This window comes from Erithacus rubecula (genome assembly GCF_903797595.1).
Source record: "Erithacus rubecula genome assembly, chromosome: 24".
Classification (NCBI taxonomy): Eukaryota; Metazoa; Chordata; class Aves; order Passeriformes; family Muscicapidae; genus Erithacus; species Erithacus rubecula.
In genome coordinates this window covers 5,074,141-5,100,366 of record NC_136676.1, presented here as the reverse complement: position 1 = coordinate 5,100,366, position 26,226 = coordinate 5,074,141, and the positions used below count along the sequence as shown (strand labels likewise).

Below are 26,226 nucleotides of genomic sequence, written 5' to 3'. Positions count from 1 at the left end.
CCAACCCTGTTCTCACAAACCCTTGTGCTGCTCCTTGTGGGAATCCTGGATTTTCCAAGAACACCACTCAACCAGGAAAACCCTAATTCCCTGTGCAGGCAGACTTCTCATTTCTTGTGAATGAGACCCCCTAAAGGCTGATTCTCCCTTTGGCAAGGTTTTAACCCCATGTGGGAGGAGACCTTGGTGTTCACAGTGCACATGCCAGAGCTCGCCCTGATCCGTTTCCTGGTGTGGGACCACGACCCCATCGGGAGGGATTTCATCGGCCAGAGGACAATTGCCTTCAGCAGCATGATGCCAGGTAGGGCAAGGTGGCATCCCAAATCAGGGATGGGATTTTTCCTGTGAAAATTAAAAATTAATGTGTCTGCAGCAGAAATTTCTGGAGAGACTGGAGTTTGGGCCCTGAGTTCTCTGCCTTAGCTGCTGACTGTACAGTGGTGAAGACTAAATCAATTAACTCTAGAACTTGTACAGTGGTGAAGACTAAATCAATTAACTCTAGATTTTTGGGAGTAGATTTTGCAGAAATGAGTAAGATTGTTAAGCAGGGTGGGTAAATACTGTGGGTTTGGCAGGCTGCTATACAGAATCATTGCTCCTTTATTGCTTTTTCCTCTCTTCACAACAGTTTTTAAAAAACTCTTGAGTTTTGCCAGGTTTTATGAGTAGTATCTTAACACAGAACAGAAAATTACCTATTCTTATGATGGGATCCAAGTTATTAAATGGCATTTTCTGACAATTTCATCTTTCTGTTTTCAGTTCATCTTTCAGATTAAATCTTCTTGTGTATGTATTTTTCTTTCCTTTCAAAGTAAAGAAAAAGGTTTGTGTTTAGGATAAAAAACCAAAACATCCAGTCTCAGTAAACTGACCTTGGATGGAAGGTTTGCAGCCTTAATAATGGACTGAAAGTCCAGAGGAGAGAATGTGGTCAAGTTTAAATCCTGGATTGACAGCAGCAATAATAGACCCTGGATGAAAGAGGACACGGGTGGTTTATGAAATCATGACAAAAAATGGGGGTGAAGTTTGTAAGTTTGAGAGTGGCAAGGTGATGCTGCAGCCTGGATCCTCACTGTGAGGAAGAGCTGGGAGAAACCTGCTTCATCTCTTCTGCTGCTCACAAAAGGAAAATCTACAGCTGCTCCTCCTGTGACCTGTCCCAGCCCCGTGCCAGCTCTGCTCCCTCTGTTTCAGGTTACAGACACGTGTACCTGGAAGGCATAGAAGAAGCTTCCATCTTTGTGCATGTGGCTATAAATGACATCTGTGGTAAGGTGAGTGTCTCTGTGGTGTGCAACACCCCCACAGGAGCTGCCAGGATCTTGTCTCACACCAGGGAGGCTCCTTGGGTGAAGGTCCAGGCTGAAATTTTTGTTCACTTTGAGTAAAATTGATCCCTGTGCTTGCCATGGTAGCCTGAGATCTTTCTGAATATCCAGGGAGATAAAGACAAGTCACAGGGAAAGTTATAGAAGAGATTCTTGCAGTTCTGTTAGAGGAAGCCAGAGGGGAAGGTTATTTCACTGCAGGACACATTTATATAAATAATGTGATTGTTCCCAGTCCTGTGAGTGCACCTTGCAGAGCCAAAGGTTACACACATTAACCCTGAGCACTTGTTCCCTGCAAAGCTGATGCCATAAAGGCTCTGCCTGATGTTTTGTATTTTAAATTTAATTCAATTCTTCAAGCTTATTTGCTTTGGATTTTTTGCCATAATAACTCTTAAAATGCAGAGGAAAGGTAATGCTAGTAATAGCTGGACATATTTTCACTCCTTGCCTGTTATTAAGGATGTGTTTGCTCCACATGCAGGAAACAACTCTCAGGCTGCCACATCTCAATTCCCACAAAAGCAAAGCCCCAATTTCAGACTTTTCCTAAGCCATTTAAACACGAGAGATCCCCTGTCCCCCCAGTGCTGTTAAAGTCATTGAAATCAGGCACAAAGCACTTTGCAGGATCACAGGAGGGAGGTGCAGTGTCAGCACTGTGGCAGCAGGAGGAGGCATCCAGCAGCCTGGGACTGCCCAGTCCTCCTGCCAAGGGCAATTCCTGCAATTCCTGAATGGGAAATCAGCATTTCTAACAGCTGCACTTCAATCACAGCTTAGTTACTAAACTCCAGCAGCTTCCAAGTCGCTGCCCTTGCCAGCAGTGTTTGAAGGAAGGGACAATGTTCATCCTCTCAATGTTTGAAGTATTTTATATTCAAAACTGTTTTGGAAAATTCTCTATGTTTAGCCTTCATTTTCTAGCCTTTCATAATTATTAACTCCCTCATGAGCCACTGGTTGGTGATAGTTTGCAGAAATTTGTCCATTTAAACTTTGGCAATATTTTTGGGATGTAGATTTTCTTGGTGTTCCCTGCAGAACACTGTCACTGCAGTCTCTCTGGGTTTGCTGGTTTGAGAAGTGACTCTGTGGCCTGACAAAATAGGAGGATTTGGAAGGATAGCCTGTATGTGTTGTGGTTCTGTTTTGTTTTTTTTAATTTATTTTTTTTATTTCTAATTTTTAATGAAAACTACTGAAAATGTGGAACAGATATTACACATCCCCTTCCTGGTTTGGTCTGTCTGAATCAATTTTTGCTTTGAATTTTGGTTAACAGAGTGCTGTCCAAATAAGAATTCTTTATTTTCTCCTCTCTTAATTATGGGCAGAAAAATCACCCCAGTTATCAGCCTGGTTCTTTATTAAACCAGAGATTCTAATGTAAACATTGACATTTTGGGACATTTTTATAAATGGAGATATTCCACCTGCTCAGTAGCTTGGTATTACTAAAACACCCTTAGAATTTATTATTTTTTTTTTTCTCCTTAACTTGTGTGTGGAGTCTCTTTCAGATTGCTCATTTTCCTGGAAAGGCTTTTCTTTGTTTCTGTCTCTTCTGTGCTCTGCTGGTGTAGTGCAGAATTTCTTGTGGTTTTTCTATCTCTGAGATCCTCCCTCACCGTTACTCTGCCTTTACTCTGTCTGTTTGTGATTTCAGTGGGCTTCTCTATGTCAAAAAAGTCTCCTTTTAGAAGCAGAGCGTTTTTAGACGCCTTGAAGGTACCCCCTCCTTCCCCAGGGAGGTGCAGACACCACCACACACCTGCATGCCTTGAGCTGGTAGCTTCATTAGCATTTCCTCGTTAGCATTTCCAGCTCTCCAACTCATGGACCATGAATGGTGACATTTGCTCCTGTGGGGTCATTGACAGCCAGGAGCCCTCCCCTGTGTGAAGCAGATCCAGGATAAAAGTTCTGCCATTCTCTCCTTTCCCTGAGCTTCTCCCTCTTTCTGCCTTTTCTCTTGAGGGTTGTGATTCAAACCTCTCCTTTCACAGTGCTAAATTGTGAAAAGCCTCTTGTGCTGTTTTTCAAATCTGCTTTAGAGAGTGAAACAGCCCTGTAAAAGTTGGGCTGGGAGTTGAAAGCACAATGTCCTGGATCTCCCTCAAAACTGCTCTCTTTTATTTTTTTTCCTTCTTTTAAAACTTTCCCCCTCCCCTCAAGTTAACCAAATCTGCCTTTGGGTTCTTGAATCACTCCACTGATTCAAGCAACAGTGTCCAGCTTAATAAAGCTGCACCAAACAAGCCAGAATGACACCTGGGGCCCTGCACTTCGTGTCACCCATTCCATCAGTGCTTCCCTTTTCTTTTTGGTGGATATTGTTTTTCTGTGTTGTTTGTATGACAATTTTTTCTGGATTTTTTTGCAAATATTGTCTGATTTTTATAGCAATAAATTCGTATACTTGCCAACTTGTCTCCCAGTAATCCAAGCAGACTCTTCAATAGTCTGGCTCTTACAGAAAATTTTTCCAGTATTTAATATTTGCCTTGCATGGGAAAAATCAAACCCCACCATCTTTATCTTATCCTAAAGGTAATTTTTGATTAATGTCCTACACACACTGGAAATTGGCACGTGATAACTAAACTCCAGTCAACTATAACTGACTAAATATTGTATAAAAAAATAATATTATGAACATTTTTATTGCTCCTTGTGGCAGCTTGGGCAGGACACTTGGGGTAAAAGCAGCTCTTAGGCCAAGCTCAGTGCACAGGGCAGCCAATATCTGTCCATTAAATCCTGCACAGCAGAACTGGAGATGCATGAGCATGCACTCAAATATTTATTTGGGAGTGAAAGACTATTGTAAGTTAAATGAGACACTTCTGTGCCATTGTTTGGCACTGCAGAAGTGTGACCTCGTGTGACATCAGAGGGCAAAATTGGAAATGACAGAGAGTGCAAGTGTGGCTCTGGTCAGGTTCTGCCATGGGCTCCTGAAAATGCATTTCAACCATGATGTGCCCTGGGTTTATTCATTCTTGATGCTGCAGCTGCTCAGGAGTCTGATCTAACTGGGAAATAAAGAGAACAAAGGGGGAGAAGTGGATTAAAAGAGAAATGCCTTTCTGTGCTTCCAGTGATCTCTGTGCACAGAGCAGACCAGCACTGTCTCAGGCATCAGCCTGCTGCTTGAAAAGTTGGCAAGTACACCTGGAATGTTTGCAGGAATGCTGGAACTCTGTTTCATTGAAATGTAAATCAGTTGTATGGTGGTGGGAGATTTATGATGGTGAATTTATGTATTTCATGCTTAAATAATTACTGAAGACTATGGAGAACTGTATTTTGACACTGACTAACTTCCCTTGTTTATAGTGTGTTTCCTCAGTGCTGAAAACATACACCTTGGGATAAATGTTGTATGGTAGGAAAAATTACCAAAATGTAATCACAAGGTAGAAATTGAAATACTCAATAATGTTTTGTGTGTGTGTGTAGAGTTAACTGCTACTCATGACAGTGCTCAACTCAATTGAAGTGTAGATCTCCTTTATACTGAAAAATTATTCTATTTTATGGTCAGTGTTTATTTCCCAGCACTCCCTAGAATAAGCATTTACAGCAAGGACTTTAAATACATTTGCTTTGGGTGAAACTGAGAAACTCTTCAGCTTTCAGAATCAAATCCTTGTAGACAGAAGTATTTATCTTCTTTTTTGTCTTTTCTGTAGCTCTAATGTTTATGTAGATGTTGTAAGTAGTTACATGCTAGAAAGAAAACTATGACAAATACTGAGATAAGTGTGGCTGGAAAATGTTATCTAAAAACATAGCTGAGGAAAAAAAAAAAAAAAGAGATGTGTTATTTTGCAAGGCTGCTGTTAGTGATTTTTTTCATTTTTAATGCCTGTCCTATTTCTGGGTTATTCTCATGCTGATGCTAGAATACAGCAGGAGACTCTGTACGTGAACGATCATTTGTTCATGAGCTCCTGCGCCCAGAGGAAGAACCTGACATTTTTCATAGGGGAACTTTTTATATTTTGCTTCTTTTCTTATTTCTTTTGCAGGCCAAACAAGCTCTAGGTCTAAAAGGGCTGTTTCTCAGAAATCCAAAGCAGGCCTCTCTGGACAGTCATGCTGCTGGGCAGCTCCATCGCAAACATTCCTTTAGCAGCCACATCCTGAGACGCACGGCCAGCGCACCCACCAAGAGCCAGAAGAAGAACAAGAAGGGATTTCCTGAAATCGCTTTGGACACAAAGGACAGCAGCTCTGCAGGGGCTGGAGAGGGGAGGGAAGTGGAAGCTGCCTCCCAGCCTCGCTTTGTGCAAGAGCCAGAAAGTGCTTCCCCGTCCCCAGCGCCCCGAGACGGTGCCGGTGGGGAGGCAGCTGGCAAGGGCTTGAAAGGTAAGGGCTGTCCCAGAGGGGCAGGGCAGAGCTGTGCCCAGCCCGGGGCTCCTTTCAGCGAGCCCTTGCCCAGGGCACACAGGGTGAGGCTGCAGGAGCCCCAGGGAGAGAAGCAAAGCGTCTTCGCCCGCTGTGCCATCAACAGCTCGGGCAGGATCGGAGTGGCCACCAACTGCATGAAATGCATGGTTGGCTCCAAAGACAGCCCTGACCCAGAGGGGCCGTGGAGTGACCACCCTGGCAGGCCCATTGCTAGAGACCCCCTGCACCCTGGGCAGGGCAGCAGTGCAGAGGAGAGGGTAGAGCTCAGGACCTGGGTTGTCAGAGGGCAGCCCAGGCCACACTCAGATTTGCAGCCTTGCAGCAGCCCTGGAACTGCAGGTGACCTGGCAAGGAGCACCCAGTCTTTTGTGAGCCCAGGGAAGAGGAGTGGTGACTCCAAGTGTCATGGGATGAAGGCTCATTCCCGGCAGCGGTGGCAGTGCCAAGCAGGTGGCAAGTATGGAAGCACTGTCAACTTGGTTGCAGCCAGCAATGGCTCTGTATCCTCCAACTCCAGCAGTCTAGAAAGCCTTGGAAGCCCAGAATTCCCCAAGCATTGGTCTGAACCCTCTCGAAGGCAAGTGGGCACCCTACAGAGGGAAATGAATGCCTTGTTCGTTCAAAAATTGGAGGAAATTCGAAGTAAATCCCCTATATTCTTTACTGGTAAGACCAGATTTTCTTCACCCTTCTCCACTGTAGATCACATCATTGTCTCAGCTTCTGCATAGCATCCTTACTTAGAAGCTCCTCTATGTTGTTTGGCTGTCAAAAGGTCTTTTTTTTTTTTTAAATTTTGGCAATGACAGAAAAAAATAATCTGCATAAATATTTTTATTTTCTTTTTTGTAGACGTGTCTGGTTTAGATTAGTCCCTGCCATGCCTAGTTAACCATCTGCAGTAGTGACACTGTCAGTAGTCCATAAATGTTGGGGTTGTTCATTCAGGGTTTTTTTGTTTCCTTGGTTTTCTTAGTGAATGTGGTATGATACTAAGTAAATTTTAAGATCCAAACCAGAGCATTAAGTGAGATTGAATATGGAAAACCCGCATCAACAAACAATATTTCCATTCTCAGCCTTTGTGTTCCACTGAGGGATAACCACATCAGGAATGGTGTCTGATGTGCTCTCTGATAACACTAAACCTGTTCCCCCCTCAAAGATCTTGCAAAGTCACTGCTGTCAGTCCAGGAATTACTGGATGGAGTTCTCTGCCCTGGGGTGTTCAGGAGATAATATTTTATAAACACAGCAGCCCGTTCAGGTCCCAAATGTGTATGCAAACATTTGTGCTGTGCTGTTCCACAGTCCCTGAGGGCAGAGCACAGCACAGGGTGTGAGATCTGCTGCTCCCTGGCATCAGCCAGGCTGGGGCACTCCTGGCATTCCCCACTGCAATCCAAAATGTGCCACCCTAGAGGAAACTTCCTAAAGCTGCAGCATCCTGTGCTTGTTTCACAGCAGGAACAGGAATGTGGTCACTGGGACTGTGTGACTGCACCTGTACCATGAACTGGGGTTCACAAATATGGGAAATCAAAGCAGAGGCCATCAAAGGAAATTTTTTAATAATTAGAATTTCATTATTCCTCCTGGCTTGGCAGGCATGGGAGAGAAGGAAAGAGATGTTGATAAGAATTTTCTGCTTCACAGAATTGAAAGGAGAAAGTAGGAAATACAGCTTTTGGTTGTGACTGCAAGAGCTCATCTTCAAATCCCTCACCCTCCTCATTAATTGTCCAGGAAATCTGGACACTGATGGTTACATTTTTAAGAACAGTGAAATGACTTTGGTGCTTTTTCTAAGATGTAATCCCTTTTTCAGTAACAGATTGTAACTACCCACCTATAGTGGGCTTCTTTGGAAGCCTCATATAGAAATTTGAAATATTTTTATTTATTTGACCAATTTCATCTGGTTAGGTGTCTGCAATTTACCTTCTATTTTATTATACTTTTTTTTTTTTCATGTATTTTTCCAGTATCTACTTCGGGTTTTTAGGAAAATACCAGGACAATGGGAGGGGCAAAGTTTTCTGGTTCCCGTGACTTGCAGCTAATCCAAAGCAGCAGAACTCTTTCTATGCCTAAATTATTGGCATTGGGCTTTTCACAAACTCTGAGTACTGTGACATATGAAACCATTTCCCATTATCAGTGCCAGCTCCCCTGCCAGCCCCCCCAAGTCACTAAACAAATATTGTGATATGCTTGAAATTTGATTAAATCCATCTGACTTCCCAAGCATGGAATCAGCAAACCCTTAAAATGGTGAAATGGTGCCTTGGACTGGCTGCTGCTGGTCCAGTGACAGCCCCTCTGTTTGCACAAACAGCTCCCTTTCCCATCCTCCTGCAAGGCCATGCCCTGGGCCAGGAAACCAGGGAAACCAGCTCCATGGCTGCACTTGGGAATTGGCATTCTGCTGGGGAAAGTGCCCCCAGGATAAGGCAGGAAACTCTAACTGGCCCTTTAGGGCACCAGCATTGCAATTTCCAGTGATTTCCCTTCCAAACGTGCCCCAGTCTGTGCTGCTGGATGGGGAGAAGGAGAGTTCACAGGTCTGATCAGCTCTGGGCTCTCCCTGACACTCCTCCAGACACTGAGAGTCTGGAATGTTGGGTTTGGATTATGGGCACACGTGCCTGATTCCCTTCCAACACTCCCAGCTAATGCAGGACAGGCCAGGGAAGAGCTGCTCCCATCCTTGAGTTCCTGCACTGAACTGGAAAAAATCCTGGTGCCAAAGGAAAGGCTGGTACTCCCTGGGCAGGTTCTGGGAGTGAAGGTGATGTTTTCCATTAGGAAAAAGGCTTTAAGGAGTCCATCAGCCTGGAAGGTGTCCTTGCATCCTGTCAGGGTACTTGAAACTTGATGATTTTTAGGGTCCTTTCTATCACAACCCACTCTGGGATTCTGTGATTCCATGATTCTGTGATTCCATGGTTCTGTGATTCCATTTTCCTGTCCAGTGGAGTGTTTCTTCAATGCTAACAAATATTTTCATTCTTCTATGACTAAAAAAATGAACTTAATATCTGTCCATGTGTGGATTCCATTGAGTGCTCTGGTTGGTCAGAAATTCTTAGGATCCTACAACCATGTGTGAATATTCCTGTACATCTCCTTTCCCTCCCTCAGCACTAATTTATCCTGTTATCTGCACCTGCCTTCCCTACATTAACTGGATTTTTCCTCTGTTCTGTCCTATTATTCTACATGCACACTCTCTCTCTCTAGTTAAGAACTGAAAGGACAAGCAAGTCAAAGGTAATGTCTGCTGAGTGTCCCTGATTCAAGCACCTTGTTGCCTGTACTCCTGGTTTTTGCTTGTTTGCTGCCCCATAATTACCTGCTCCTGTATCCTTAAGGTCGTGGTCTGGCTCAGTGGTGCTTTGTTAGTTCTGGGATGCATGTCTGCTCTGTGCTTTGGAGATATGGGACATAATCTTTTTGGCATGATTGCTGTGGCTCCCAGGGTGCAGGTGATAAACATTGCAGAGAATGGAGCATTTTCTCCAGGTAATTGGTGGCTGTAGTGATTCTCCAGGGTTGCACTCTCAGCCTGCTGTTCATGACCCATCTGTCTGTAGAGTTTTTTTTTTTTAATAGAAATTACCAAGGTTTTTTTGGAAGAACAAAGTCTGTTTAAAGCTTTGGTTTTGTTTTTAAAAGTCCCATTGCCAACATTCCACTGTCTGCAGATCATTTGTAATCTGCTCCACAAGTCCTGTGCTGCTTCTCTTCTGAGTGGTTGGTCATTGGGATCACATCTGCTGGTCAAACTGGTGTTTTGATTATTGCACATGCTCTGGTTGTGCTCTGATACCCTGACCTGTTTGAGTGCTGGAAGGAAGGAAAACTGAAAATCAAGTGGTGCTGAATGGTGGAGGAAGCAAAGTTGGTTTACAAAAGGGGACACAAAGGGCAAAAATTGCTGGGTACTGTTGTTGTTTGATAAGAAAACCAGAACAGTCACATGGTGCTGCTGTACATGGACTGAGATTTCTTGAAGCAACAGGGCTTTGTGCAGCTAAAACTGAATGTGCAAACTGTTTTGCTGCCTTTGGCCAGGCACTTGAAATCACATTTTTAAAATCATTATTAGCATAGGCAACTAGTACCTTGAGAACAAAATGGCAGCACATAAGGAATGAGTGAATAAGCTGTAATTTGTAAGAGATAACTAACCCTGTATCTCTGTTTTTCTTGTTTCTTTCTTTCTCTTTTCATGCCTCCCACTCCAGATGTCTGCCACTTCTCAATCCAGAGGTCAGTCACTTCTTTATGCAGCCTAGAAACAATCACAGAAGAGCCTGTCCCTGCCAATGAGAACCATCACTGCAGCCCTCTCTTCCCTCTGCCCATTACCCCTTACAGTGATTCTGAGGAAGGATCTGGGTCTGACCATTCCACTGAAGCCCCATCAGAAGGAAGCAGCACACCCAACCAGCCTCAAGAGCCCCCACCCTCCAGAGAACAAGGAACAGATCTGGCTGCAGAAGACCAAAGGCAGGATGTCCCAAGAGCAGCTGACACAGGTTTAGTAGCCCCAGAGGATGAGAGGACAAGCGTGGCAGGATGTCCCACAGAAGGAAATGGCTGGACATGGTGCAGTGAGGTTGAAGATCAGGGTGGATCAGCAGCACATCCCCAAAAAGCCAGGCTGGTAGAGGCAGCAGATCACAGTGCTGGCCAAGCTGTAGGAGACTGCCAGAAGCAAAACAACCAACCAGGTCAGGTATTAACAGACATGAAAAGCACTTCTGAATCCAAAGTGCAAACCCTGGGTGCAGCAGCTGTTCCACCCCAGCAGAGCAATGTCATTACAGGCACACAGGCAGACTCTCCCCAGAGAGGCCAGGCTGCACAGGCTCTCCCTGTCTCTGCTCCTCACACGAGCTCTAACACTTTGGCAAGAAGGGCAAAGAATGAAGGACTGAAGACATCAGACTCCTCAGCCTTAATAAAAATTCCCAGCAGCCCGTCTCCAGCAGCAGAAGTGTACTTTGATGCCACTGTCAATGACCGGATCTGGAGCAAGCTGGACTGCAGCAGCCACCGGGACAGCATGTCCTCCTCGTCCAGCATGTCCTCCAACGACACCGTCATCGACCTGTCCCTGCCCAGCCTGGCTCGCAAGAGCCTCCCGGACCTGGGTCTGCGCCGGGACAGCCTGGAGCCCCTGGGTCTGCACCGGGACAGCCTGGAGCCCCTGGCCATCAGGAAGGGGATGCGGCCGCGCTCGGCCACCGCCTGCAGCCGCGAGATGCCAATGGTCAGCAAGAGCAAGTCCAACCCCAACCTGCGCTGCGGGCAGCTGCCGGCCGACGAGCTGTGCCCCCGGCCGCTGGCCAGGAGCCCTCCGGACGCCTTCTCGTCCATCCCCAGGAGGCACACCTGGAGCAGGCTCTACATGGAGAGTCTCAGGCAGTCCTCCAACAAATCCAAAGCGCGCGACGCGGTTGGGAATAACCAGGCGAAGTCCAAGAGCCTCGGGGACCTCACCTCCGACGACATCGCGTGCACTTTTGAGAGCAAGTACCGCAGCATCAGCAGGAGCTTCGTCACGCGCTCCATGCGGGAGCAGCGCCGCTCCTCGGGCCTGCGCGGCCAGGCCAGGCCCCAGGACGAGCTGACGGAGCAGCTGAAGAGGCTGACGGCCTTCCAGCAGGAGAACGACATCACGTCCCCCATCAGCCTGGAGCCCAGCGAGTCGGAGGAGGAGGGCGAGAGCGCGGGGCTGCTGCGGCGCTCGTCGTCGCGCAGCCAGAGCCGCGTGCGCTACATCGCCAACAGGGCGCGGCAGGCCCAGGAGAGGCAGCGCCTGCAGGGCCGGGCGCGCCTCGGGGGCAGCGCCATCGAGGAGAGGGGCAACCCCATCGAGGACAGGGGCAACCCCATCGAGGAGAGGGGCAACCCCGAGGGCGCCTGCAGCGTGGGCAGGGCCGGCTGCACCGACCCCGCCGGCCACGGCGCCCCGGCGGCCTCGCCCAAGGGCCAGCCCGACACCGAGGTGTTCTTCATGCTCAAACTGTGACCCCGAGGTGTTCTTCATGCTCAAACTGTGACCCCGAGGTGTTCTTCATGCTCAAACTGTGACCCCAAGGTGTTCTTCATGCTCAGACTGTGACCCCGAGGTGTTCTTCATGCTCAGACTGTGACCCCGCGGCGCTGGGCGCTGTCTGTGCCCCTGTCACAGCCAGCACGGCCACCTGAGAGGCCCCAGACCATCCTGCCAGGCTCGGTGCTTCCCAGCCCTCCCTGAACCCACCTTATCCCAAAGGACAGATGAGATTTGTTTTTAATTGTGCTTTGCCCAGCCTCCGGTTCGGCCTCCTGTGTGTGTGACCACTTCTGGCGTTTGCAGTTTGCTCTTGGTCTTTACTAATTTCAATCATTCTTCTGACAATAGGCAACCTTGATGTTTAATAGCTAAATGTGATGCTGAGGTAAATTCTGCTCTCACAAATCATGGATCCATGTAAGGAGGCTGGACTTAGAATCACGTTTTGTTTTCTGGAAGAGTTTGAGGCCTCTGAGGGTATGAATTAATGATGTGATAGATACAGTCCATCTTCCATCGTGGACCTGCTTATTTCAGTGAAAATCCACATTTTCTCTTTGAAGAAGAGCTCTCCCGTTCCAAAGCAATGCTTTTATAAACCCAGCCTGTTTATATATCTATATATCTATATATATACACCTGTGTGTATGCAAAGAGATGTCTGCACATGCATGTACACATGCACACCCTGCAACTGAACTGTGACTGTTCCTTGTCTCAAGGCATTGTCTGAGGAAATTGAGACAGGGCAGAGAAGGGAATGGCTAAAAATAGACAGGAAATATCTTCTGATTTACTTCAGAAATGGCTACAAAGCATGTCAGTCTTATCTTGAAACAGCACTGTCCCTTCTTATGGTATTTTAACAATGCTGCTGTACATAGCACTTTTTTTGGATGAATTTTACTATTTCTGTATTGCACTGCCATGCAAAATTTTCAACGATATGTTTAAAAAAGAGAGATATTTAATTTTTTTAGATGGACATATTTAGAATTAAATAACAACCTGAACAGAGTAATAATTTTTCCTCCCCATTTTTTTTTACTTTTTATTTTTAGGGATGTTGTCATGTGTCCCCACAGTCCCCAATTATGATGTCATTTATTATAGATGTACATTTTATCAGTGATGGAGAAGAATGTTTACTAAGATGCATTTTAAAGAGAAACAGAGGTTTAATTTTATTTCAGGCTGCATAGAGTCCCTATTATTGAGAGGATATTTTGCCTTTGTAATGATTCTTTTGTGTATATTGCAAAACTTAAGAATTTGTTTGTAAAACCACCTTACACTACTAAAATAAACATATTTAACCTTCCAGCTGGTGACTCTAGCTATAACACAACACTGGGGTTTGTGATACACAAACATGGTTCATTCTATATGCTTTGTTCTTCGACTTCCTTTGCGGATAACATTTAATTTTATTTTTTTACAGAGGGGTAGCCAGCACAGACCCAGCTCAGATTTTCTCAGGTCCTCCAGAACATGTGCAAGGATTGGCAGAGTGACATTCTGTGGTGTGAGACACAGCACAGGGGCTGGGGCAGAGCCCTGGCTGCAGGGATGAAAACTCTGCTGGAATTAGTAGCCAAAGAGACAGAAGGAGCTGATCCATCCAGGAGCAGCTGTACAAGTAACACAGATGGCCCTGTTTCATCACTGAGGGGTTTAAAGCCTGGCTGAAAATGCTGCAGCACAATTTTGCTCTTCACCTGTCACTTGACTGAAAAATCACTTCTATTCCTGTCCCAGCAAAGTGCACAGTGAAAGTGCATTTCACATCCTTCACACTCCTCCTGGAAGGGTTGTCACTTGTGGAGCTGGAAAGGGGCTCTTGGTTCTAATTTTAGTAGCACTCGGTCACAAGAGTTTCAACTCTCAGATACCAAAACAGTAACAAAATTTAAACTTTGAGATATCAAAATATAAAGTTGGGGGCGTTATATTTTCTGATTAAATCTTTTCAACTGCTCTTCAGCATGCTTTGTCTGAAAATACTCCCTGGGTTTTGCAGCCTGGCTCAGATGTGCCCAGCTTGACTGCAGATCCCAGGAGAGTTTTGTGCAGCAAAGTTTTGGGATGTGCACTGAGGTGACCCCACAGAGGCTCTGGAGGGAAGGAGGTGAAGCTGCAGCAGAACGTGGGATCTGCCAAGAGGAGCCTCCCATTGTGTCCCAGCACAAAGCAAGTTTCATTAACATTCTCTGGATGAAAAATCATTCTTGTAATACTTTAATTTCGGGCTGAAAAGCTGCAGGGAGTCGCTGCTTTTGTAACTTTAATGCTTTTGCAGCTTTAATGTCAAGTACATGCAACTTGACAGCTTTGGAAAGTTAATGTTTAAAAGGCCTATTTGTGTCTTCTCAGAGAAGTCTCACAATCAGATGATTTTCATCTTTAATTGATTAAGCAATACTTGTTAAATTAATGCACCTCACAGCAGGCAGCATCACGTAGCACTTCAAAACATTTACCTTTGTTCAGAATTTTAACCAACAGAATCTGGATTTAACTCATAAGAGTGCATGTGAAAATTGCCCTCTTGCTTCCAAATTAGTAGCAACCACTTTTCCAGCTTGTTTTGTGACTTTGCATAAGACCAGCCATTCATCATGTATTTATTTATTCCTATAAGTAGAATTTATTCCAGCATTTAAGAATTATTTGGAATTTAAATCAGCAGAAGGTCACAGTTTTGCTCTTCCTGCTCTTCCTGTGCATCCTGAGACTCCTGGATGTGGATTTCAGTTCATGAAACTGAAAGATCTGAAACCCAGAGTCTCCAGATCACCAGCAGTGTATTGGACATGGCTGGACGTGGGATTTATGGTCTGTATTCCTCCAGCCTGGCCTTCAACAACACTAATAATGAACATTTGATTGTGTCTTTCAAAGCTGATTCTGTCTGTGTGACCAACAGGCAGGAAAATGGGCACAGCTGCTGCCCAGCTGGGACAGCTCCAAAGGGAGGAATTTTACAGGAACACCACAGTGACAGAATTCTGTGAGTCTTGATGCAGCATCAGCTGCTGGACTGAGCTGCTTCCAAATCCTGTCCTTGCTGTAGTCACCTCCTTCCCCAAAGCCTCTGGTGTCCTCTGGTCCAGCTGGCACCTTCAGAGGCCACTCCTCCTCCTCCTCCTCCTCCTCCTCCTCCTCCTCCTCCTCTCCCGGGTATTTAACCCAGCCCGGGATGCCCCAGCCTGTGGGATTCCCACTGCTCCAGTGCTGGGCATCCCGAGCATCCTGCACAGCCCACGGACAGACAGACAGACAGACGGGCCAAGGGACTCTCTGTAAGTGGGAAATGCCTTCAATTCCTGCTCTGTTCTGGCAAAGCCTGGTGCCAGCTCCTTCCTGACTTTTAAACCCACATTTGCACCCTATTTGTGCTCTCTAATATTAACAACTTGCTTTTCAGCCATATGTTACCAGCTCTGGTTAGTTTAGGGTTTTTTTTAGAGGAAGATGGTTTTGTTGCATTTACCAAATTGTAAGGGAAAAAGAACAGGAATTTAGAGGTTAAGCCTACCAGGAAAAGCACAGTTCCTCCCTGGCTCAGCCTGAAGGTTGCTGCTGCTTCTTTTCCCTTTTTTCCCCCCCGTGTTTGATGCAGCTGCTCAGTTTTTGTGCTGCTCTGGCAACAGCCAAGAACCCCAACTACTTTGTCTAAAAAGTAGTTGTAGAATAAAGTATAAAGTCAGTGTTGGCTGATGTACAGCTCAGATCTCAGCTCTCTCCTCTGGTCCTTTCACAAGGATCAACATATTCCCATTTGGCAGCATTTTTTAATGGCAGCAACAGCAAAATCAGCATTGAAATTTAACCTGGAAAGAACTTTCTGTAGAAGTTTTAGTTAATTTTCTCATCACAGGGAAAATGAGTGAGGGAAAGTACTGAGCTGTAATGCTAAGAGTTTTCATAGGATGCAGGACTGAGGAAATTTCCTAAAAGCTGATGAGGTAAGATCACTAAATCCAGTGTTTTCTGAGTATAGTCAGCAGCAAATAATGCCATGTGTAGTATATTTTTGCCTACACACTCTCATAAATTGTAAATTTTCTTGGGCATTTTAAATTTACTTTTTTATAATCTCTGGTGTAATGGTTTTTATTACTTTTGAGGTTCCTTTAGAGCAGCAGGAATTTCTGCTCCAATGGATAAAGGTCTTCACTTCACAATCTGTGTGGTTACATCCCTGCTGCTCCTGAGGGAATCAAGCCAGGCAGGTGAGGAAAAGGATCCAGAAGTGTTGGCTGCACCCAAAACTGGTTTTCTTCTTCTTCAGAGCTTTAATTCCTTCAGTTTTTACCTGCCAGTGCTTGCAGGACTTTGTCTTAATCACAGAATTTGCTTTCAAATGGGTTATTAAGAGATTCCCCAGGGCTCACCTTGTGGCTGTGACTTTGTGAGTGCTGCCACCAAGTGTCTTTGATGTCCCCAAGTGTCTTTGATGCCACCGAGTGTCTTTGATGTCCCCAAGTCTCTTTGCTGCTACAGTTGAAAACTGATGACAGAGGTGAGGGAAGATGAAAAAAAAGCCAAAAAGAAAGGAAAAAGAATGGGTTTAGGTGTGGTTATTGTGGTCAAAGCTGCACTTCTGTGAGTTTATGGTCCCTTGAGCTGCAGCAAGATGTGCTGAGGATGGGGGGGAAGCTGAGATGAGGTGGCCAGACCTGACCAGTGCCAGGAGCCTTTTCCCCAGGATTCCAACAGGACCCTCCCTTTGGAAGGCTGGGCAAGCTCAGAGCAGCAGAAGCACAGAAAAAGCTGATTTTTTTACACCCACAGATGATCCTTGCAGCCACCAACCTAAGAAAGGAGGGATGATCCCTTCCCTTTGTCCTGTGCTGCTGCAGCCTCCTAAAAAACAGGATTCCCAGGAGGATTCCCTGGTGCTGGGAGTGTCCCTGCCATGACCTGCTGCAGCCCCATCACCCCTGGGCCTTTCAGGAGGGCTCACAAAGGGGCTTTGAGCTGGGAGCTGGAGCCCTGAGAAAGCTCTGCTGGCTTCCAAGGAACCCCACAGGCCCTGAGAAAGGGGCTCCAAAAGCTGCTGCTGGCTTTAAAGGGGCTTCTGAAGGGAGACAAGAAAACTCCTTTGTGAACATTTCCAGCCCCCATGGAGAAGTGTGGTGGAGAGGGAAAAAACAGGTTTTGTTTTACAATAATGTGGAGTTCAGCACAAGGCCAGCAAATGCAGCACCAAAGAAGGAAAAATAAATACATAATGAATGAATATGCTGTTATATTTAGAGAGAAAGTCACAGCTTTTGCTTGAAAGAGTGAAAACACCCTGCATTTTTTGGTTTATCTTGAAGGGCTTTTGGCTTTTGTGCAGTGAATTCTCTAAGTCCAAGGAGAAATGCTAAGCAGATTCTAGAAAAATCATCCCAGGCAATTAATAAGCAATATATTGACAAAATTTGTGATTTTAATTCTGCATCTCAGATGCAGAACCTGCCAACAGCAGGGGGAAGGAAAAGTAAGAAAAAAACAGTGCCTGGAAGTGGGTGGTGAGGAACTTTTGGCTTCTGCTCAGGGGAAAATGGGGCTTGGCAGGAATGGGGCTGTGTGAGGAGGGAGAAAAGCTGGTGCTGCCCCTCCTCAGGGATGGGCTGGATGTGCAGGATCCATCCGCCAGGGTGAGGGACACAAGTGACATCATGAAGTGACATTAGAACCTCCTGCACCCCACTCCTGCCTGTCTCTGCCTGATTTTGTGCCTGGGGGAGGAAACAAAGGGAGCTGGGAGTGATTGTTCTGATTATTCAACCCCACAAAAACCTGATTTTGTTGTGTTTTTCCAGGAGCTGGGAGGAATGATGATGCTGTGAGTAAGGTATGTGTGAGTTCATTAGTGCAGAGCTACTAACAAAGGCATAGGGCAGATGATCTTGCATATTTAATTCAGAAATAGTGGTCGGAATGTACAAGGGTTTTAATCCGTGTGGAGTTGTTATTTTAAGTACACTGCTCATGGCTGGCTCTGTCTCTGTGCTGTTTTTGTGGGATTTTTTTGACTGATTTTTTTTGTCCAGAGCTTAAAATTCAGTTGTGTCCCAGGGAAGAACCTGTCAGAAGCCCTGTCCTGATGGCTGGTAAAGTTGGGGAACTTGTAATCACAGCTTCGAAAAAAAAAAAACAACCTCATCCCTCAAACTTCCATTTTTTTTTAATCACTTGCATTGCACAGAGAGAAATAAAACAAGATCATTTAGCTCCTGGAAAGACTGAGATTTCTTTTGCACATTTTGTACTGCATTTATTTATTTATTTTCTTTTATTTATATATTCACACACACATATACTCATCCTCTCTCTCTGCCTAGAAAAACTACCCTGCAATTTTACAATAAGCAGATACATTTAAGACCAACAAACCTCACAGAATCTGACACTTCACTAGAAAAAGCTTAAATTGCCCTGAAGTGACTTTGATGAGAAATCCTCTGGAGCTGGGTGACTGTAAAATCTGAAAATGTATCTTTAACTCACAGAAGTGAATCCACATTTTCTCCTCCTCCTCCTTTCAGGCTTCCAACTGTTCTGTGTCTCCTGGAATTGCTCTCTAATGAGACCTTAATTGGCTGCTAATTCTTTTGTCTGCAGCAGGATTGGTCTCTTGGGAAGGCTGTACACACCATCTGAAGATGTGCAGCAACCTTTGCAGTGATTTTTTGTTTGCACCAGGCAATGAAGTGAAACGCTGTGATCTATTAATTAGTTAATTAGGAAACAGCAGCACTCACTACAGCTCCTGGGGTGGGTTTTAGGGCTGGTTTAACTCAGGCACATCCCAAGGTGAGGCCCAGCCTGGCGGGGCTGTGCCTGGGGCTTGGAAACCCAAGTGTGGCTCAATTTCTGCTTTGCAGGGCACAGAGGCTCGGGGAGCAGGCGAGGGGCTCCCAACCCTGACTGTGACAACCATCCTGGTAAGGCTGAGGCAGTGCCAGGGCACAGCTGGGGCTGCACTCTGCCCTCCACATCCCACCCAGGGATGTGCAGGGCTCTTCTGCACTGGGCTGACTGGTGCCCCTGCTCTGGCAGTGTTTTGGGGGCTGGCCCAGGGTGTGGAGGTGCCAGCAGTGGGCACAGGCAGGATTTGGGGGCTGGCACTGGGGGCACAGGGCTGGCTCAGTGCTCTGGGGAGCTGCACCTGTGGGGCTCAGTCCTCTGTGTGTTGTGTCTGCCCTGAGGGAGGAACAATGTGAAGGTCACACAGGGACAAAACCAGGTGATAAAATCCCCCAAATGCATCACCAGGTGCTCCAGACCTGCAGGATTTCAGGACAAGCTGCAGCAGTGAATTTATCAGGCCCTGCCCAGCCTGTGCCCCTCACCTGAGGCTTTGACGGGGCCAAAAGGAAAACATTCAGACTGAGAAGAGATTCTCCCTGATTCCTGTGGTACCTGTGACCTGCAGGATGCAGCTGCCCTGGTGGTGATTCACATCTCCAGGGAATATCTTCCCAGTCTGGAGCTGTCCCTGCATTAATGGGAGAAGAATAACAGGGAGGGTTTGCCCAGGCTGGGTTTAACTCCCCTGGGTGTCCCTGTGATTTACCAAAATAAGAGTATTGTTCTAATACCGATCTCAACTGTGATGGACAAAAGACTCTCTAACATGTTAAAGTTAGAAAGTGTGTGTTTATTCAGCGCTGGTGAGGTAATCCTCTAATAGCCCTGCAAAATCACAGGTGATCAGAGTCCATTTATTGGCAAAGGATTCAAACAATTACATATTCATAATAACAGCCCCTCCCACCCCCCGCTTGCTATGCTAATTAGCTTGAATAGCTATTAAGCACTGATTGACTTCTTAAATTAAGTCTGGGGTCGTTTTCCTGGGGAGGGGCCTTAAAAGGAGGAAGTAAGGTGAGTCTTCCTCACCCTAAACTGTTGACCTTTCCTATCAATGACAATACAAGTGATTTCTGGGGATAGTCTGGTTTTTCATAGAATGGGTTTCTGGTTGCAATGTCTATGTTCCTTTCGTATTTTCCCATTGTAAGCGCAGCTGAGCGAACATGAAATGACAGACAGTTATTTATGTTTCAGATAACTACTCTCTTCTAACTATTTTCAACATAAAATCCTAATTTTCTAAGGCGCGTTTCAGCTGCCCTGTGGCTGCAGCCGTGTCCATCCTTGCAGGAGGATCCCTACGTGATGGTGCGGGGAGCGGAGCTGGAGGGATACTGCATGGAGCTGCTGGCAGCCCTGGCGGGGATGCTGCGCTTCCAGTACCGGGTCAAGGTGGTGGGGGACGGCCAGTACGGAGCTGTGGCTGCTGGGGGCAACTGGAGCGGCATGATCGGGGAGATCCTCAGGAGGGTAACGCCGGCTGCTGCTGCTGACACACCCTGCAGGGACAGCCAGCTCCGGGCTGCCTTGGGTCTGCAGGGATTGAGCAGATCGGGGTTATGCTGCATGGGGTGTGGAGCTGATGGGTGAGATGATTTGGAGTTGGGTTTGGCTTGCAGAGGTGGAAATAAGGGACAAGGAACAGCAGCCACAGGAGGGAACTGCTGTTAGAGCCAGGCACTGCCAGGGCAGCACTTGTCTGTCTCAGACACCTTGGCAAAACTTACCCGGAGCTTAACCCCTGGGTGAGACTCATTTCATTCAGAATGGCAATGCCCAGACTCTTCAGGAGATGCCTAAATGCACATTTCACCCATCAGGTGCATTCTCTGTGCCTGCTCTGTTATCTGTGGGGGACTCTCCAGTTAAAGGTCTTTGCCCCTCTGAGCTCAGTCTGAGCCCAGCTCTCAGCCAGACTCAGACAGGAGCAGCCCTTTGTTCTGGGTGAGCAAACCCAGCCTGGCTCCTGCTGCAGAAGAAAACCAGAAACCCCAGATACCAACCAGCACCTCACTGTGGATGGTTCCACTGGCTGGAATTCCATTCCAATGATTTCCAAGGGAAACCTGTCCTGTTCCTTGTGGCTCAACAGCCTTGGGATGTGACTTGGGGAAGTGATGCCATTCCAACACCTGCCCACTCAGCCAGGGAAGCACCTGCTTGAGGGACAGAAAGGTTTGAGGGACAGAAAGGTTTGAGGGACAGAAATGCCCCTGGGCTGGGTGGCTGACTGGTTTTTATCTCCCTGGCAGGAAGCTGACATTGCAGTGGCTCCACTGACTGTCACCTCAGCCCGGGAAGAGGTGGTGTCCTTCACCACACCCTTCCTGCAGACTGGCATTGGGATCTTGCTGAGAAAGGACACCACCTCCCAGGACATGTCTTTCTTCCACTTCCTGTCTCCCTTCAGCAAGGAGACCTGGACTGCCCTTTTATTTGCTTACCTGCTCACCTGCTTCTGCCTCTTCCTTGTTGCCAGGTACAAATGCATTTGTTCACAGATTGTGTTCAAGCCAGTGGATTTCTCACCTATGAAGAGATTAGCAAGTCCCAGGCAGCATTTTGCTTTGAGGAGCCTCCTGTACAGCTCCAGTATAATGGCTAAGAAAGCTTAAATCCTGTCAGATTAAACCAGCATTATGAGTGAGATCTCCCCGTGAGGAACACCAGATCTCTTGATGGAGATTATGTTTATTTTTTCCCTCTGAATGTCTGGTTTTACCCTGTAATTTTCCCACAGGCTGAGCCCCTGTGAATGGAATGAGCCAAAGAATGAAGAGAACCATTTCACCTTCCTGAACAGCCTCTGGTTTGGAGCAGGAGCACTGGCCCTGCAAGGTGAGCTGGGAGGATGCACCAGAGCAGCTCTGGAGCAGCAGGGTTTGGAAGATGATGGTGCACCCAGCTCCTGCTGACACTGGGGTGAAAAGGTGTCTTAGTGGGGACACTTGGAGCCCTAAACCAGTTTGGGGAAGTGTGATTGCAGACCTGCTGGGGTTGTACAGGTGGGGAACACCTTCTGCTCTGGGCAATGGCCTGGCTGCTTTGTGCAGCTTTGTTCCAGTGCTGCTGCCCCAGCCCTGCACTGCAGCCTTGCTGCTGCTCACACCAGCACAGTGGGGCCCTCCAGGCTCGGGCTCTGTGCAGCTGCAGGGCAGGGGCTGCAGTTTGCCTTTGCTTAAAGGGAAATCTCTGTAACTCAGGCCGGTGGATCTGCAGTTCTTGGTGTGTCTCTGGCCCCTCCTGTGTGATTTATGGTGATTTTTTTGTCACCCTGTGGTGCAGGTGCCACCCCCAGGCCCCAGGCACTCTCAGTGAGGGTCATTGCTGTGGTCTGGTGGCTCTTCACCCTGGCCCTGCTGGCTGCCTACATTGCCAACTTCACAGCCCTGCTGAGCTCTGGCAGCGAGCAGCTCCCCATCCAGACCTTCGAGGACCTGGTCAAGCAAAGGAATCTGGAGTTTGGGACCCTGGAGGGCTCCTCAACCTTCTACTACTTCAAGGTGCAGAGAATCTCCTTGTGCCCATACACAGGGGCTGTAGGATGCTGAGCTGGGCTGTCACACAGCTCAGGCCTTATAACCCCTACAACACCCTCATCACCTTTGACTCTCTCAGTTTTTCTCTAATACTTCAAATAATATGATTATTGTTCTGTTCAGCCCTTCCTCCACCTCTTCTCCCAAGAAAGCAGGCACAGAACTCTTATTTTTATTCTGTATTCTCCTTTGAAAATCTCTCTACTCTTCAGGGGCTGCCCTTGTGTGCCATTTGTGACACTTGTACGCAGGGTGTGATGCATGTTGTCACACAGGGTGTGGTGTTGGGGACAATCTGTGCTTGCAGAGGTTCACATGTGGTTTAAGGCTCTTCTTCTCTAAATTGTTTTACAACCCTTGCAGCTACGGGCAGATTTTAATTTTTTCGGTGGCTGCCTCACACTTGAGTTTGACACTTGGATTTTTTTTTTTTTTTGGGCCTCCAGAACTCCAAGAACCCCATCCACCAGATGATCTACGAGTACATGGAGAAGAGGAGGGAGCACGTGCTGGTCAAGACCTACCAGGAGGCCGTGCAGCGTGTGATGGACTCCAACTACGCCTTCATCGGCGAGTCCATCTCGCAGGACCTGGCGGCCGCGCGCCACTGCAACCTGGTGCGCGCGCCCGAGCTGATCGGAGCGCGCGGCTTCGGCATCGCCACCGCCCACGGTGAGTGCGGGGCTGGCAGGGACAGCTCCTGATGGAGAGGGTGATGGAGTCAACATGGGGGAGTTAATGCTGGCACTGTGAACTTGAATCCACAAGTGTTCCATCTCTTGCGGTGTGTTTGGCCCAGGAATGCAGATCCCCGGTGTAATGAGTAGGGACGGTCTGGTCACGTTGTTCCCAAAGCACCTTTGCACTGCCCTTTTCTCACAGATATAAGGACATTTTTTATCTATCTCTCTCTCTATCATCTCTCTCTCTCTATCATCTCTCTCTCTCTATCATCTCTCTCTCTCTATCATCTCTCTCTCTCTATCATCTCTCTCTCTCTATCATCTCTCTCTCTCTATCATCTCTCTCTCTCTATCATCTCGCTCTCTCTATCATCTCGCTCTCTCTCTATCATCGCTCTCTCTCCATCTCTCTCTCTCTCTCTCTCCATCTCTCTCTCTCTCTCTCTCTCCATCTCTCTCTCTCTCTCTCTCTCCATCTCTCTCTCTCTCTCTCTCTCTCATCTCTCTCTCCATCTCTCTCTCTCTCTCCATCTCTCCTCTCTCTCTCTCTCTCTCCATCTCCTCTCTCCTCTCTCTCTCATCTTCCAATCTCTCTCTCTCTCTCTCTCCCTCTCCTCCTCTCTCTCTCTCTCTCTCTCTCTCTCTCTCTCTCTCTCTCTCTCTCTCTCTCTCTCTCTCTCTCCATCTCTCTCTCTCTCTCTCTCTCCATCTCTCTCTCTCTCCCTCTCTCCATCTCTCTCTCTCTCCCTCTCTCCATCTCTCTCTCTCCCTCTCTCCATCTCTCTCTCTCTCTCTCTCCATCTCTCTCTCTCTCTCTCTCCATCTCTCTCTCTCCATCTCTCTCTCTCCATCTGGGTGTGTGTATATATATATGTGTGTGTGTATATATATATGAGTGTGTATATATACGTGTGTGTTTATATAGATACATGTGTGTTTATATACATGTGTGTATATATACATACATATGTGTGTATATGTATATATATACACATACATGTGTGTTTATATATATGTACATATGTATGTATGAGTGTTTGTGTGTATATATATGTGTGTGTCTGTATATGAGTGTGTATATATACATGTGTGTTTATATATATACATGTGTTTATATACGTGTGTGCATATATACATACATATGTGTGTATATGTATATATATACACATACATGTGTGTTTATATATATGTACATATATATGTATGTATGAGTGTTTGTGTGTATATATATGTGTGTGTCTGTATATGAGTGTGTATATATACATGTGTGTTTATATATATACATGTGTGTTTATATACGTGTGTGCATATATACATACGTATGTGTGTATATGTATATATATACGTATGTGTGTGTTTATATATATGTATATATATATGTATGAGTGTGTGTGTGTATATATATATACACACACACATTCATACATACATATATAAATACTATATATCAGGCCCTTATTCCACGCTCTGTGGCCAGGGCAGGGTGGTTGCTAACCAGAAAATCCTCTGGCGAGCAGGGCTTTCAGTGGCACCTCTGCCCGATGCCCATTAACAATGTGTAATTAAACCATGCCTGGGAGCTCTGCCATCCTCCTGTCCCTCCTGTGCCCTGCCCAGCCTCCCCCTGGACCAAGCCTCTGTCCATCGCCGTGCTCAAGCTGCGGGAGGCGGGTGACCTGGATTACCTGCGCAACAAGTGGTGGGAGAGCAGCTGCCCGCGGCAGAGCCGGGAGCGCTGGGGGCCGCTGCAGCCGCCGGCGCTGGGCGGGCTCTTCCTCGCCCTGGGCATCGGCCTCGCCCTCGGCGTCCTCGCTGCCCTGGCCGAGCTCTCCAGCAGCAGCCGCCGCGCCGCCGCGACCGCCAAGGTGGGCGCTGCTTTCTGCACCGAGCCCTGCCCTGCCTGCCGTGTGCCTCCTCCCACTAACAGAGCCCCGGCTCCAGCACTGACCCCCATCCTGCCTGCCGTGTGCCTCCTCCCACTAACAGAGCCCCGGCTCCAGCACTGACCCCCATCCTGCCTGCCGTGTGCCTCCTCCCACTAACAGAGCCCCGGCTCCAGCACTGACCCCCATCCTGCCTGCCGTGTGATCCATCCACCAACAGAGCCCCGGCTCCAGCACTGACCCCCATCCTGCCTCCCTGTATCCCTCCATCCACCAACAGAGCCCTGGCTCCAGCACCGAGCCCTCTGCCCTGCCTCCCGTGTGATCCATCCACCAACATGAGATGTGGATCCTGCATTTAATCCTGTCCTGCCTCATCATATCCCTCCTTCCACCAACATGAGCCTGGCTCCTGCACCGAGCCCCATCCTGCCTCCCTGTATCCCTTCTTCCACCACCATGGGCTCTGGCTCCTGCATTTACCCCTGTCCAGCCCCCAGCATTTCCACCCTGACCTTGGTTTTCTAAGGAAACCATGGAGCAAGGGTGAGGAGAGGCTGTGCTTAAAGACTCCTTGAATTCACAACATTTCATAGCTTGGCCTGTGGGATGGGTTTGTAGCCTGAACAGCATAAATATAATAAAAATAAAGGAACTCCCTAGCACCCCTTCTCCCAAAAAAATTTAAGAAACATTCCCTGAAATCCCAAACTGCAGTCCACTGCCTGGGTGCTAGAGAGGACAGTAAATAATCCATAACAAGTTTATTCTCAGGGGTGGCTGTTCTTTAGTCATTAGACAAAACATACTCAGAAACTGCACCAGTGTCTGAGTGTGCCCCTTGGTGCTGCTGCTCTCCACCCTCCCAATGTGCACATGGAAAATGTGGATCCACAGAACAACCCACCCACAGCTTCTCTCCCATTTCTCTTTCAGAAATCCTGTTGCTCTGTTTTCACAGAAGAAATCTGCTCTCGTCTACGCATAAAAGGAACTGCCAGACAAAGCCAGGAGACATCAGGGAAGGCAAATGCTTAGAGGAGCTTTTGCTGCAGGAAAAGGGCCTGTGTTAGGGTTGTACCATGTCCTAGGAGCTGTAGCAGTGTAGGAAGATGTTTTTCTGCTAGTCTAGAGTGTTAGTTTGCTAATAACACACACAGAGAACACTTCTGGAGTGGTGGTGGAGCTGCAGACACAAGGAAATGGCTTAGAAGAATTTAAATTGATGAGGGGTAGAGTGGGATTGTGACAAACTGATAAACTGGAGCTGAGCTGGCCAGGATGGTGGATCCATGTTTAGGTTTGAAGTTCGCCCTGTAAGTTCATGAAGGCCTGGAGGAGGAAGTGACTGGGGACAGGTTAATGTGAAGCCTCTGCTACTAATTCCTTTGTGAGGAACAGTCGTGGAACATGAAA

The 26,226-nt window shown here is 47.1% G+C and overlaps 2 protein-coding genes across 7 annotated transcripts in view; both read left to right on the top strand.

Moving 5' to 3' along the window:
- The window catches only part of PLCH2 (phospholipase C eta 2), a gene marked incomplete at its 3' end in the record, with an annotated part of 65,945 nt that extends 54,290 nt beyond the window's left edge, over positions 1-11,655 (top strand). Inside the window, exons 20-23 of the mRNA XM_079326173.1 lie at positions 158-304; positions 1,207-1,286; positions 5,381-5,720; positions 10,013-11,655. Of these exons, the coding sequence (XP_079182299.1) occupies positions 158-304; positions 1,207-1,286; positions 5,381-5,720; positions 10,013-11,655 (2,210 nt within the window). The remainder of the gene's footprint in view (positions 1-157; positions 305-1,206; positions 1,287-5,380; positions 5,721-10,012) is intronic.
- Positions 11,656-14,850: 3,195 nt separating this feature from the next.
- Positions 14,851-26,226, top strand: LOC306812075 (putative glutamate receptor). Of its 6 annotated transcripts, none has more exons than XM_079326328.1 (11): positions 14,851-15,138; positions 15,963-16,067; positions 17,649-17,680; positions 18,714-18,773; positions 19,996-20,175; positions 20,958-21,184; positions 21,446-21,543; positions 21,991-22,208; positions 22,691-22,916; positions 24,545-24,792; positions 25,747-26,226. In XM_079326328.1, exons 2-11 carry the CDS (start codon positions 15,995-15,997, stop codon positions 25,846-25,848), a joined length of 1,464 nt encoding a protein of 487 aa, XP_079182454.1. In that variant the 5' UTR covers positions 14,851-15,138; positions 15,963-15,994; the 3' UTR covers positions 25,849-26,226. The 6 variants fall into 6 exon arrangements, with proteins under 6 accessions (XP_079182454.1, XP_079182453.1, XP_079182455.1 ...); XM_079326327.1 differs by having other exon boundaries at positions 14,943-15,134; XM_079326329.1 differs by having other exon boundaries at positions 15,099-15,134; positions 15,973-16,067.